Raw genomic sequence first — 11,665 nt, forward strand, 5'->3', positions numbered from 1 at the left:
TCTTCAGAAGGAGGCGGGGAGAAGGAAGGTGAAACTCTCTCCTCCATCAGGAGAGCAGAGCAGGAGTGTTTTCGAGGGCAAAAGCAAAGGGCACCCCAGCTTGCTTTGCACACACCCCAACTGCAAGGCTGCAGAGGTGGAGGTATGCTCTGGAGAAATGAGGCATGAAAGTCAGTTGAAGCAAGACAGAAAACATGTGAATGAGAGGGAGAAAGGTGTAAGAGTGAAGTTACGAGTAGAGATAGTGAAGGTGGAGGAGTTTAAATACCTGAGCCCAACCATCCAAAATAATAGACGGTGCACAAGAGAGGTGAAGAAGAGAGTGCAAACAGGGTGGAGTGGGTGGAGACAATTTGTGACAGAACAATGAAAGCAAGAGTGAAAGATGGACAAGATTAGAAATGAATACATTAGTGGGACATCCCAGATTGAGCAGTTTGGAGACAACGTTAGAGAGGCAAAGCTAAAATGGTTTGGATATGCGCAGAGGAGGGAGAGTTGATATATGGGACAAAGAATGTGCAATATGGAGCAACTAGAAAGGAGGAAAAGAGGAAGACCTCGGAGAAAGTTCATGGATGTAGTGAAGGAGGACGTGCAGAGGGTTTGTGTAACAGAAGAGGATGCTAGGGTGAAATATGAGTCGCTGTGGTGACACCTAGAAGGAGCAGCCAAAAGAAGAAGTCGTCGTCTTGTATTTGATGCAATAAAATGTCTATTTGCTGAAACTCTTAGAAAAGACAGATGCAGGTTTTTCTGCTTACAGATTTCCAGCAGTGTGTGGCTGATTCAGCTCAGGTGAAGGAATTGCCAGAGAAAGAAGAAACCTGCAGAAAGAAGAAACATAACCAAAGAGGAAACAGAGCAGCCAGACATTCAGGAGTGGCGGAGTCCCTGGAGGACAGAGATTCAGGCTTCTCCCTAACAGACGGGTACCGAGCAGCCAGCATACTGACCTAAAAACTTCTTACTCCATGGACACGACTGAAACTACTTGTGTGTGTTTTTCAGGGTTGGGAAATCAAAAGTGGAACACGCGCTGAAGTCCATCAGAAACAATCGAACAGCCAGGGTAACGTGTGACATTTAGAAAAAACACAAAGTATATCTTGGTTACATGATCGTCTCCTTTTCAGTGCTCTTTGTAAAACATGGATCCACAAAAGAAAAACACTTTGCAGGATAATCTTCTGTTTTTCTGTGAAGCTGTCAGAAAGCCTAGCTCCGTTGTCTCAGCCTGCCGTATCACCACCTTCAGGTTTAGACTTGGCCACAGTCACCCATGAAACGGCTGCTTCTCCAGTCCTTCACACAAACAGTAAGCCGGACGTATCTGCAGGCTTTATGCTGATTGTTATTAGTACAACTGACGGGCTTTTTATTTAAAAGGGGAAGAACTAATCAGTGAAATCAAGCTGGTACAGGAGGAGAGAAAGCAGCTGGAGAGGACGCGACAAGAGCTGCTGCGAAAGGGGAAAGACTTGTTAGCCCAGAACAGACACCGCAGGAACCAAGGTCAGCACCAGTCACCAGAGGTTTTTAATTATTCCCCAATCTGAGTTAAAGCGCTAACAATTTAGTGAAACTTTTTTTTTGTTGAAGTTGTTAACCAATTTGTCTCCGTCCTTTTAACATAAAGCACGTGACAGCTGGAAAAAGAAATATTTTGAAGCCAAGAAGGCCACAGCGCCATTGGACGAGAACTTGAGAAACTTGAGACAAGAACTGGAGACGTTTTACAACAAAGTCCTGCATCAGCTGCAGGCCCGAGATAACAGAGCAAAGCCCAGACACCAAGGAAGATCCTCCATGAAGGTACAATCTAACCACATGATTCCCTTCTTTTTTTAAATGCATCTTCAGTATTAATATTAAAGTCTCAGTGGCTCAGTTTCAGGTCTGTACAATGAACCAGTCGTTACTTACACCTTGCTAGTTCTGGGCTGGACCCTCTTTTGCTTTCAGAACTGCTTTAATTCTTTATGCACAGATTCAACGAGATGCAGGAAACGTTCCTCAGAGATTTTGGTTCATATTCACAGTTCTGCAGATTTATTGGCTGCACATCCAGGATTTGAATTTCCTGTTCCATCACATCCCAAAAACAACACTCGGCTAGGCCGTGGTGTTTAAAAAATGATGAAATGGTACTAACAGGGGCCAGTTTCTGACCCTACCATCCGAGCGTTGCAGCAGAAATAGAGTTGAATCAGACCAGGCAAAACTTTTCCAATCGTCTAATGGTTCCATTTTGGTGTAGCCTCAGCGTCCCTCAGGAGCGGCAGCCAGTGTGGCGTTCTTGCTGCTGTAGCCTTCAACCAAGCATATAATAGTTGAAATAATTTGTTGTCTTTCTACCAGCAGTCAGGTAGTAAATGATAAATCATCTTTTTTCCCTATTCTGACGCTCAGTTTGAATTTCAGCAGCTCATTTCGACCTTGCTTACATGCCTAAACGCACCGTTTCTGCCATATGATTGGCTGATTTGGATATTTGTGTTAACGGGTAGTTGAACAGGTGTATCTAATTCAAATGGCCACTCACCCATAAACAGTTTTCCACCCATAAACTTAATGACGGACTATCCCTTACAGAATGAGCTCATCATTCAGATCATGACTGAGAGCCACGAGATTGACAACCTGAAGAGGAAGGTAGAAGATGGCAAGATGAAGCTGGTGACGGAGATAAAGGTAAGTGATGTATGAAAACTGTTAAAATACCTGAGTTGGTTGGTCAAGAGACATATCATCAATAAAATCATCTAATCACGGCGCACAGCAGAGCTCATTTTCTTGTGTTTCCTATGAATGTTTTTCTAGTTGAGAAAACAGGCGGCCACTGAGCTCAGAGCCCTGAAGGCTGAGCTGGCTCAGAAGAAGAGTCAGTCATCTCATCCCGGCCTGATGGGAAATACTCCACGGCACGGAGCACAAGTCCAGAGCAGCGCTGCCCAGTTCAGAATAAACTGCACGTGAAAAACCCGTTTTCTGGTTTAATTATTTTGGACTTGAATGCATCTTTCTAATTAGTTATGTTATTTGATTGGACCAAAATAGTTTGCATTGTTTTATAATGTCAATTTAAGTTTGGGTTTCTCAGATGATGTAAACTCTGATGTGCTGAGATAACAAAATTCCACTGCTTACTCTGTAATTTCATTCAAAGATTTATTAGAAACAAGTTTTATTTATTTAAAAAAGTGCATAAATCTCAGTAAGCTCAGTGTAGGGACGTTTAAAGACTGGCTTTCCTTTTTAGAGAATCACAGTTATTTCGCTTAGCAAAGAGGAATGTAACCCAGTCAAAGGCAGCAGCAATAAAAGAAACAATTAACTCTCAAGTGCAAGTATGCCTCGAATACCCCCTTTACTGCTACAAAGGGAGGTGTTGACTTAGCAACAAACAGAGGCGGGCTCTGGGATGGTTTGTCACATGCACAGCTAGCATCCTAAAAGAGCGTTCCACATCATTGTTGTCTGTTGCCTGGCGACCGGATCGTCACTGTAGTCCAAGATGTTGGCGTTCCACATGCCAATACCCCTCAGGCCCTTAGACATCACCGAATCCGCCTTTGGGCAAATACTCTGTGGGTCATCGTACCAAACTTGATGGATCTGTCCGTCCTGGTCCTGAGGAAAGAAGCAACAACATAAATTTGATAATAGCGCCATCTTGTGGTCTGAAAAGATTTGTCCATCCACCCTGAGGGCAAATAGCAGAAATGTTTCTAGTTGTTTCAGAAGGCTAATTCCTTCCGTTTGGGAAGTGACACTGCTGTACTTTAACAGTGCATCCAGATAAACGGCTCTTCCCTGAAATACAAGCGCCACGCAGGCATGAAGCTAGTCAAACTTAAACAAAGAACACAAGCCTGAAGAGATGATCATATCAGTCGAAATCTTGGTTTGCATATTAATATTTGTTTTAAATATTAACTGGAGCTAAACAGTGCACAGATCCTTTCTTGCACATATTGCCTTTTTGGTCCGAGACCTAAAACATTTCGCCTGGAAGCAAAAGAACTAAAACCCAAATATTTAAATGCACATTTAATTTTATAATTAATTGAACACCTTATCCATGCGTTTGTATACTTCAAGAAGAAAAAGGATTTATCCTTAAAATATGAAAGAAAATTGAGCACCTTGTAATTGAAGTAGGGAGCCTGCTGCTCGTCGTCCCAGAGCCTGCCTGACATCGAGCTGTTGACCTGCTCCATGAGCCACTTGTACGGTTTCTGTTTTCCAGCCGCATCGCTGCAAGGAACTCCACGGAAAGGCACTTTCTCTATAGAGCACACGCCCTCCTGGTGTGAGAAAAGAAATGACGGTGTGTTATAATAACAGGCAGGAGTGGCCTCGTATTATATCACATATGGCCCACACTGGGCAAGGTTAGTAATGCTATCGGCTAATAACCTATAAAAATGTCATTATCCCGCCTTTGTTCAGCCTAATGAACAACCTCGTGTCCCCATTCGAGGAGACACCTTTTCACTGGTCTTCAAAAACCTTCAACAACAAACGAATCCTCACTTTTATTTTTTTAATGAACGATCTCTTACCTGGGAAAAGTTGAGGCATGGATAGTCATAGCCGTACCACGGCACTCCCATCACTATCTTCTTTGGACTGATCTTCAGATTCAAATACTGGTCATAAGCTACAAAGAACGACACCGAGTATTTCATGTCATTGTCTCAAGTAGATTTACAACAACATGCCTTTCTCCTGTTCTACTATAAAACCACAAACCTTCGAGTGTCTGACGGAGAGGAGCGTTTGCCATTGCAATGCAGTCGCCGGTGATCTGGCTCTGCTCGTCGTAGGACATCACAAACAGCAAGTCGCAGGATTCGGCAATGGTTACGTAATCATAGCAGCGCTTATCAATGCATTTTGGTGACCAAGCGACATCAAATGAGACCTGAGGAATCAGGAAAAGGTAAACATCAACGGGATGATGATTTTAAAATCACTCAGAAAGTGCTCATAGGCCTTTTTTCATTTACCCAGTCTTGCCAAAAGACTTTTTATCTGATTTAGTGCTCAGCTCAGATAAAATAATTATAGTGGATGATGTGCTTGTAACGATATAGAAAAATAAGCACGTCCTGTGAAGACTGGTGAAGCTGGGTTTAGTATGGATTTCAAACTGAGAGACTGGCCTTGGAAAATGACCGTTGTCTCCGAGTGCCCAGTCATTCCGCTTTACCTGAGATCCTGGGATCTCCCTGTGAAACATCTCAGTGGTCTCTTTGACCAGAGATGTTAAGGCATAGTACTCCGGTGAGCCCTCTTCCACAGCTTGTTCAATGTCTATGTTAATCCCGTCCATAAACTGACTCTTGGCCAACATGACCTTGTCTGTTATCCACGCAGTTCTGTTGTCCTGGTCCACAATGTAGGAGAGGGGGACGTCGCCTTTACCCAATAACACAAAAAGATAGACAAATGTACAAAAACTCAATGAGAAGAAGCACCACATACAGTACCGTGCAAAAGTATTGAGCCACGCCTGGTTTCTTTATATCCAGACTTTCTTGCAATTCATTTAAGTTGTCTTGAGCAACAGTCTTTCTTTGGACATTTGGACGATTGTTCACTCATCAGTCCTTGTATCTGATCGTTTTCAGACGCTGACCTATGAATCACTCGGGCATAAAATGCAGCTAATTCAAGGGATGAACCGGGGTTGTGTCTACACATAACAATCTGTCAGAAAAAAAACAACACATTTTAAATATTATCTTTAGGCACTTTGTTGCCAATCTGTGGCAAAGACGCATAAATTGTTCTAATTTCTTTATCTACAACTATGAATCCAAATTTGAAATTTGTATTTTGCTTCAAACCATCACCAGTATGTAGAGGAGGAGGTCAGGAGAGGTGTAGAGCAGTGAGTGTTGACAGAAAGAAATCGTGTTTAAGAAAGTTCAGGTTTTTTTGCTGAGAAATAAAGGTGGTAATACCGAATATTGACTTTCAAGCTTGTTAGAATTTTAAAAATCTATTTGTTCTTTGTGTATTGTGATTCCATGTATGTTTGCATATGTTTCAATAAATTTCCTATTAAAATAAAAAGTAGTGAGGGGTGCTGCTGTGAACTGAACAGTCACAGGACGTAAATGGAAAAATGAAATATGGAATTATCACAACATCAGTGCAAGTACTGAGAGATATTTAGTTACATGTAGGTAAACTCCAGTCAGCTCTTAGTACAATAAAGAAAGTTATCTTACCTTTGAGGACGACCCGTGCGCCTTTGGAGTGAGCGTAACACATGAGCTCAGCATCATATTTTCCAAACGCTGCCACTGTTGTTACCATGCTCCAGTTGTAGGATTTCCATGTCTTCCCACCCACGTCAAATATAAACACCTGAAAACGACGCACACAATTAAAACACATACAGTGGCATAATAGCAAAGCTAATGATGAGGATTTACTGAAAGGTCAGAACTGTTAAGTACTATATGTGTAAAGGAACATCTGGTATACCTACTGAACAGCTGTCTGAAAAAATAAATCAGAAACTGAAGATTAAAGTAGGATTTACTGATTATCTGAGAGTTATATGGCCGAGTGTATAATTTTGTAACCTTATGATGGTGTTCATTGTTGGTCAAGCATCCCCTGAAAACCAGATTTTAACCTCTGGAGACTTCCTGGTTAAATAGGTAAATGTAGACAAATACCACCTCGTTCTTCTGCACTTCTTCTGTACTACTGATGTCAAATAAACTGTTATTGAAACTATTTGCCCGAATCATTTTTGGTCAACAAAATCCTGCATTCAGCAGAGCAAACATATGTTTATAGAAAGCACTTCACTATTTCACAGTGGAACTTTATGAAGCTGAATATATTTAGCTTTAACAGAAAAGCCCCTGGTGCTCCAACAGGGCTTTGATGTGCCTTGTAAATGGGAACTGAAAATACTGTGTTTAGAGTATTGTTCCATCAGGGGCGACCTCCAGGCAGGTATGGACACATTCTTATCAGCACGGAAGAAACAGAAGAGCTAAAAAGTTCTATTTATATGTTTCATGGCATAAAACAACAACAACAACAACAACAACAACAACAAAATAAAGTGTTGGTGGGATTGTTTTTTTACCCTTACTGGGGAATACTGAAGTTTCCTCAAGCTCCTAAGTAGAAAAAGATTCTGGGGGTGTTTTCTTAATTTTGAATGGCCTGTGGTTAATAGATGCAGCATTAACCACAAGCATAAAATTAAATTAAATTAAACGAACAGACTATGTTACCCAGATTTATATAAACTCAGCACAAACGGTAAGCAAATGTGTGTTTGTGCGATAGCAGAATAAGCTGTTTGGTATTCGTTTTTCATGGGCACAACCCACAAATGCACAAATATCCCTTACAAATGTTTCACCATTTACGAGGAAACAATCATGCTTTTCACTGATATACAACAAAGAAATAATGAACCAAACACAAACTTTAAAGGGCCACATATTCACCGTGTTCTCCTGAGAGCACGTAACGAGAACAGTGTGTGATGATATGGGGCTGGACTGCGATTATCTGGAAACCAATACGAGGTTCAGTGTGTGTGCGGACTATTGAGCTGGTCCCTGGACACACATACGAGCTGGGAGCTCGCCTAACTGGGAGCCCTGTTAGTTTCACCTGAGGATGGTCTCTGAGAGAGAGAGTCAAACAGCTGTCAAACGAATCTGGGCCACGAGCCTTATAGTTTTACACCTGTAAGCGACACTAAAGAGGACTGGTAGTGTCATGTAATTAATATATCCTTAGTGCTTATTTTCTTTATTATATTGTTTTATGTACTTTAATAATGAAGGTTTGTAAAGCAAGGCCACTTTTGACTCATAAACTGTGCTCAGCCAGACTGAAAAACAGGACGTTAGTGTAGAAATATACAAGTATATTAATAAATACAGGAAGCCAGACAGAAAAGAGGAACTTGTACCATATAAGGAGTGTTTGTATCGAAACTGTGTGACGTGTAAAGTACCGAAATAACACCTGTATGTGAGACGTTTTTAAATTCTAATGTTAGAGCTTTGGGCTGTGCAGGGCTCTCTCTCTCTCTCTTCCGGAAGATGATTGAATAAAAAGAATTATAAATGGTTTTGACCACTATGAGTCGGGCTTTCTCTGTTCTATCATGGGGATACTGAGTCACAGCACCAAGCAGCAGCCTTAGCTCATTGCCGTTGTTGCCATTTGTAATCAGAGTAAACCCGCAACGTTTCACCTGTTTCCGATGAGCTTTTACATCAGCAGCACCAACACTTACGTGATTTACGCCACCACACTGTTTGTAGTGTCTCAGATGTCTCTGGCTGCGAGCGATGAGCGGAGGGTTCAAAGGTTTTTTGTTTTTTTCGGCCAAGTTTTAGCAGCAACAGGTTGGTCAACTAAGTTTACCTCGAAGTCTTTCTCCTCGCGGATCTGCTGGCAGAGCTCCGGTCTCTCACACGGACACACGCTGGACCTACAGGCGGTCAGGAGCGAGCACAAAATCACAAGAAAGCTCAACATCTTTAGCAGAAAGAGGAAAGTTTTAGCGCAGAGTGAACCCGTGCGACTGTGAGCTGCCCTACGGCGTGCGAGATGGGACAAACTTCTACTGTCATTTATTTGTACAGCTTCAGAAAACAAAGTAATCCAAGTCGCTAGAAAAATTTCAAATAGATATATTTCTATATTACAGAAAAAGCGGGCCAGTATGGAAGCCCGTTTCCGCCACTAAAAAAAAAAAAAAAAAGCTAGTATCCATAACTCGAAATTTCGAGATAATAACTCGAAATTTCGAGAAAATAACTCGAAATTTCGAGAAAATAACTCGAAATTTCGAGTTACTTTTCTCAAAATTTCGAGTTAGCTCTGTCAATCACAAATATACGTGAATGAGGTCGCTTTCTTGTTACCCGGAAGCATATGGCGCAGGACCGCGCACTCAAAAACGGATCCCAACAAATTAAAGTATGTTTGCTGATAGTAACACCATGTGATTCAGCTAATAACACATCATTTGTGAAGCCAGGCTGAAAACACTCAGCAATCTGTGCATTCACGACTGGATGTAATACCGGTAGCTTAGCTGTAGCATTTGTAGCTGAGGGCTTCAGCTTCCGGGTAACATGGAAATGACGTCATTCACGTAGATTACTGATTGGCAGCGCTAACTCGAAATTTCGAGTTGCTTTTCTCAAAATTTTGAGTTAATATGTCGAAATTTCGAGATAATAACTTGAAATTTCGAGAAAATAACTCGAAATTTCAAGAAAATAACTCAAAATTTTGAGTTATGGATCCTTTTTTTTTTTTTTTTTAGTGGCGGAAACGGGCTTCCATAGGCCAGGCTGCCAACAGAGGTCAAAGTAAACCAGGCAAATATTGACAGATTTGAGTTCAGGGGCAGAACACATCTCCAAATGATGAACTCTGATCTAACCTTCCCAATTATGATATGGGTCAATCTGACCCATTACCACCCTCTCTTCCTTTGATCGGTTACACAATGTGTCTTTGTCGCTGCATCAAGTGTTATTCTGTTCGGATCATCATAAAGAACCACATAAATACTTTACAAAGAAACTCTTGAAAGCTTTGATATTTAATGTGAGTCGTCTCTTTTTATTTGCAGGCTTTTGAGGGAACTTAATACAGGTATTTCGAGTGTCGTGCTTCCTTTGGCCTTTTATTTAAAAAATAAAACAAAACAAAAAAACACTATATACAGTACTTCAATTGAGATGGATCCCAGTTATAGTTATCTGTGAAGCCAGATTACAACAACCATGTGTCTTAACCAAAAGTATACATGTCCTAAAGACATAAAGGTCTGAATGGTTTGTTGTAATTGGTATATAGCTGTGCTCCAGTGCTATTGTGACACATCTTTGAAGTAATTTTTTAGTGACATTTATTCTCTAAGATGCATGTAAAACAAGTTTCTAGGACTGTCTTCATTTATGTGTGCAGAATTGTCAAATAATAGCAATATTGTAACTCCTTATCATCAGTGTTTCCTTAAAAGTCCCTAAAAAGTTGATCCAGGGCACTGCATCAAGAGCACTCCCTCACTTTTCACAAAACTCAGCACATGTGAACTAAAATCATCTGTTCATGAACAACAGAAAAGAAGAATTTAAGGATTTTGAAGGCAATTTAACTGGTCGAAATGAGGAGACCTTTACTGTAACAAAGAGATAAGAAAGTAAACATCCAGCAGCTAAGGGAGCAATATCAGCATGTGATGACCTGCACACCATCTGCCAATCAGGCCGTCACAGGAGAGCCAGCAGATGTCAGGAGTCCAATGAAAACCCTCTGTGTGTACGTGAGGGTGAGGAGGAGGTGTTTGCTCCCAGTGTCACCCTCTGCATGTTGTTCCCAGCAATCAGCACGCTGTGTCCAGTTTTTAGTGCATCTGAATGTACAACTGTCTGACATTTTGGCAAAAGCTAACCTGCTAAAGATGTTGGGCACCAGATGAAACGATGTGTTTTGTACTCGGGGTGTAATAATGTGGCATTACGTGAACATTACAAATTGTGGTGTTTGTTCAAACGTGAAATTTGCAGCTTTTGTTTGGCTTCAAGAACAGCTGGTCATGAGCAAAACACTGAATATCTCTAAAAAGCAAAAATAAATAAATAGATTTAGATGAATTGATGTTTTTTTCTACCCGATTTTAATTATTGAAAATATAAAAATGAGCTGGTGAAATAATTTTGGAATTAATTTTTCTTTAGCAGAGATTCAAATCTACTTACAGTTTTATCCAGCATTGCTGGGCATCGTTATTTATCCATTTATTCTTTATAATTGTATATAGAATAATAATTGCATCTCAACAGTATAAATAACCCTGTAACACTTGGATTAATAATTTTGCACACAGTTTACTCACACAAACGCACACAAAAGTTACGTTAAAAACAATCAGAGGTGTTGGGGTGGGGGATACCAGATTATTGGAACATGTGAATTGCTTGTAGAACTTCATTTAAAATATTATAAATTTATTGTGTGTACAAGTCAAAAAGGGGAGGGGAGGGGGGCAGACCTGAAATTAGCCTGTGTCTCATAATGGCTGGGAAACGTGACCTCGTCCTCATTCACTGACAGAGACAAATGAAAGCGGCACCATAAACAGGCCAGGACTTGTTTACACTGGCTGGTATCAGCCTCAGGACTCACACTGAGGGTGATAAGAAGTGTGATGCAGAAGAATAGGTGTGGTGATTTCATTGTCACACTTTGTGTCTGATGCTTGTAGACATGAACCTTTTCCTTTTCCCCTTTGTTAATAATAATGGATTGCATTTATATAGCGCTTTTCGAGACCCTCAAAGCGCTTTACAATTCCACTATTCTTTCACTCTCACATTCACACACTGGTGGAGGCAGCTACAGTTGTAGCCACAGCTGCCCTGGGGCAGACTGACAGAAGCGAGGCTGCCATATCGCGCCATCGGCCCCTCTGGCCAACACCAGTAGGCGGTAGATGAAGCGTCTTGCCCAAGGACACAACGACCGAGACTGTCCGAGCCGGGGCTCGAACCGGCAACCTTCCAGTTACAAGACGAACAGCCAACTCTTTGAGCCGCGATCGCCCATAAATAAACATAGTGGTGCTAACCCCATCTGAATGAAA

General features: G+C 41.3%; 2 protein-coding genes across 3 annotated transcripts in view; one reads left to right on the plus strand and one right to left on the minus strand.

Annotated features, from left to right (window-relative positions):
- The window catches only part of spata1 (spermatogenesis associated 1), a 7,981-nt gene extending 5,002 nt beyond the window's left edge, over positions 1–2,979 (plus strand). The window contains exons 6-13 of the mRNA XM_085246774.1: positions 1–142; positions 767–932; positions 1,012–1,072; positions 1,207–1,318; positions 1,390–1,515; positions 1,640–1,815; positions 2,596–2,694; positions 2,824–2,979. The exon at positions 1–142 is cut by the window's left edge and continues 258 nt beyond it. Coding sequence (XP_085102900.1) covers positions 1–142; positions 767–932; positions 1,012–1,072; positions 1,207–1,318; positions 1,390–1,515; positions 1,640–1,815; positions 2,596–2,694; positions 2,824–2,979 — 1,038 coding nt within the window. The remainder of the gene's footprint in view (positions 143–766; positions 933–1,011; positions 1,073–1,206; positions 1,319–1,389; positions 1,516–1,639; positions 1,816–2,595; positions 2,695–2,823) is intronic.
- A 178-nt stretch (positions 2,980–3,157) lies between these two features.
- Positions 3,158–8,667, minus strand: ctbs (chitobiase, di-N-acetyl-). Of its 2 annotated transcripts, none has more exons than XM_085247627.1 (7): positions 8,428–8,667; positions 6,246–6,384; positions 5,219–5,427; positions 4,759–4,930; positions 4,569–4,666; positions 4,149–4,310; positions 3,158–3,633 (listed from the first exon to the last, which is right to left on the minus strand). In XM_085247627.1, exons 1-7 carry the CDS (start codon positions 8,539–8,541, stop codon positions 3,445–3,447), a joined length of 1,083 nt encoding a protein of 360 aa, XP_085103753.1. In that variant the 5' UTR covers positions 8,542–8,667; the 3' UTR covers positions 3,158–3,444. The 2 variants fall into 2 exon arrangements, with proteins under 2 accessions (XP_085103753.1, XP_085103754.1); XM_085247628.1 differs by having other exon boundaries at positions 8,297–8,430.
- Between the last annotated feature and the right edge of the window lie 2,998 nt (positions 8,668–11,665).

Source organism: Mchenga conophoros, linkage group LG15 (assembly GCF_057382185.1).
Source record: "Mchenga conophoros isolate Kocher_MC1m ecotype Shallow Benthic linkage group LG15, M_conophoros_male_GT1.1, whole genome shotgun sequence".
NCBI classification, from domain to species: domain Eukaryota; kingdom Metazoa; phylum Chordata; class Actinopteri; order Cichliformes; family Cichlidae; genus Mchenga; species Mchenga conophoros.

Bases quoted from the DNA above. Each gene is read 5' to 3' on its own strand.
- ctbs (XM_085247627.1), bottom strand. From the start codon at position 8,541: ATGTTGAGCTTTCTTGTGATTTTGTGCTCGCTCCTGACCGCCTGTAGG. The intron at 6,385-8,427 runs GTAAACTTAGTT...CGTCGTTTTCAG, and splicing joins GCGAGGAGAAAGACTTCGAG to GTGTTTATATTTGACGTGGG. The intron at 4,667-4,758 runs GTTTGTGGTTTT...CGTTCTTTGTAG, and splicing joins TCTCCGTCAGACACTCGAAG to CTTATGACCAGTATTTGAAT.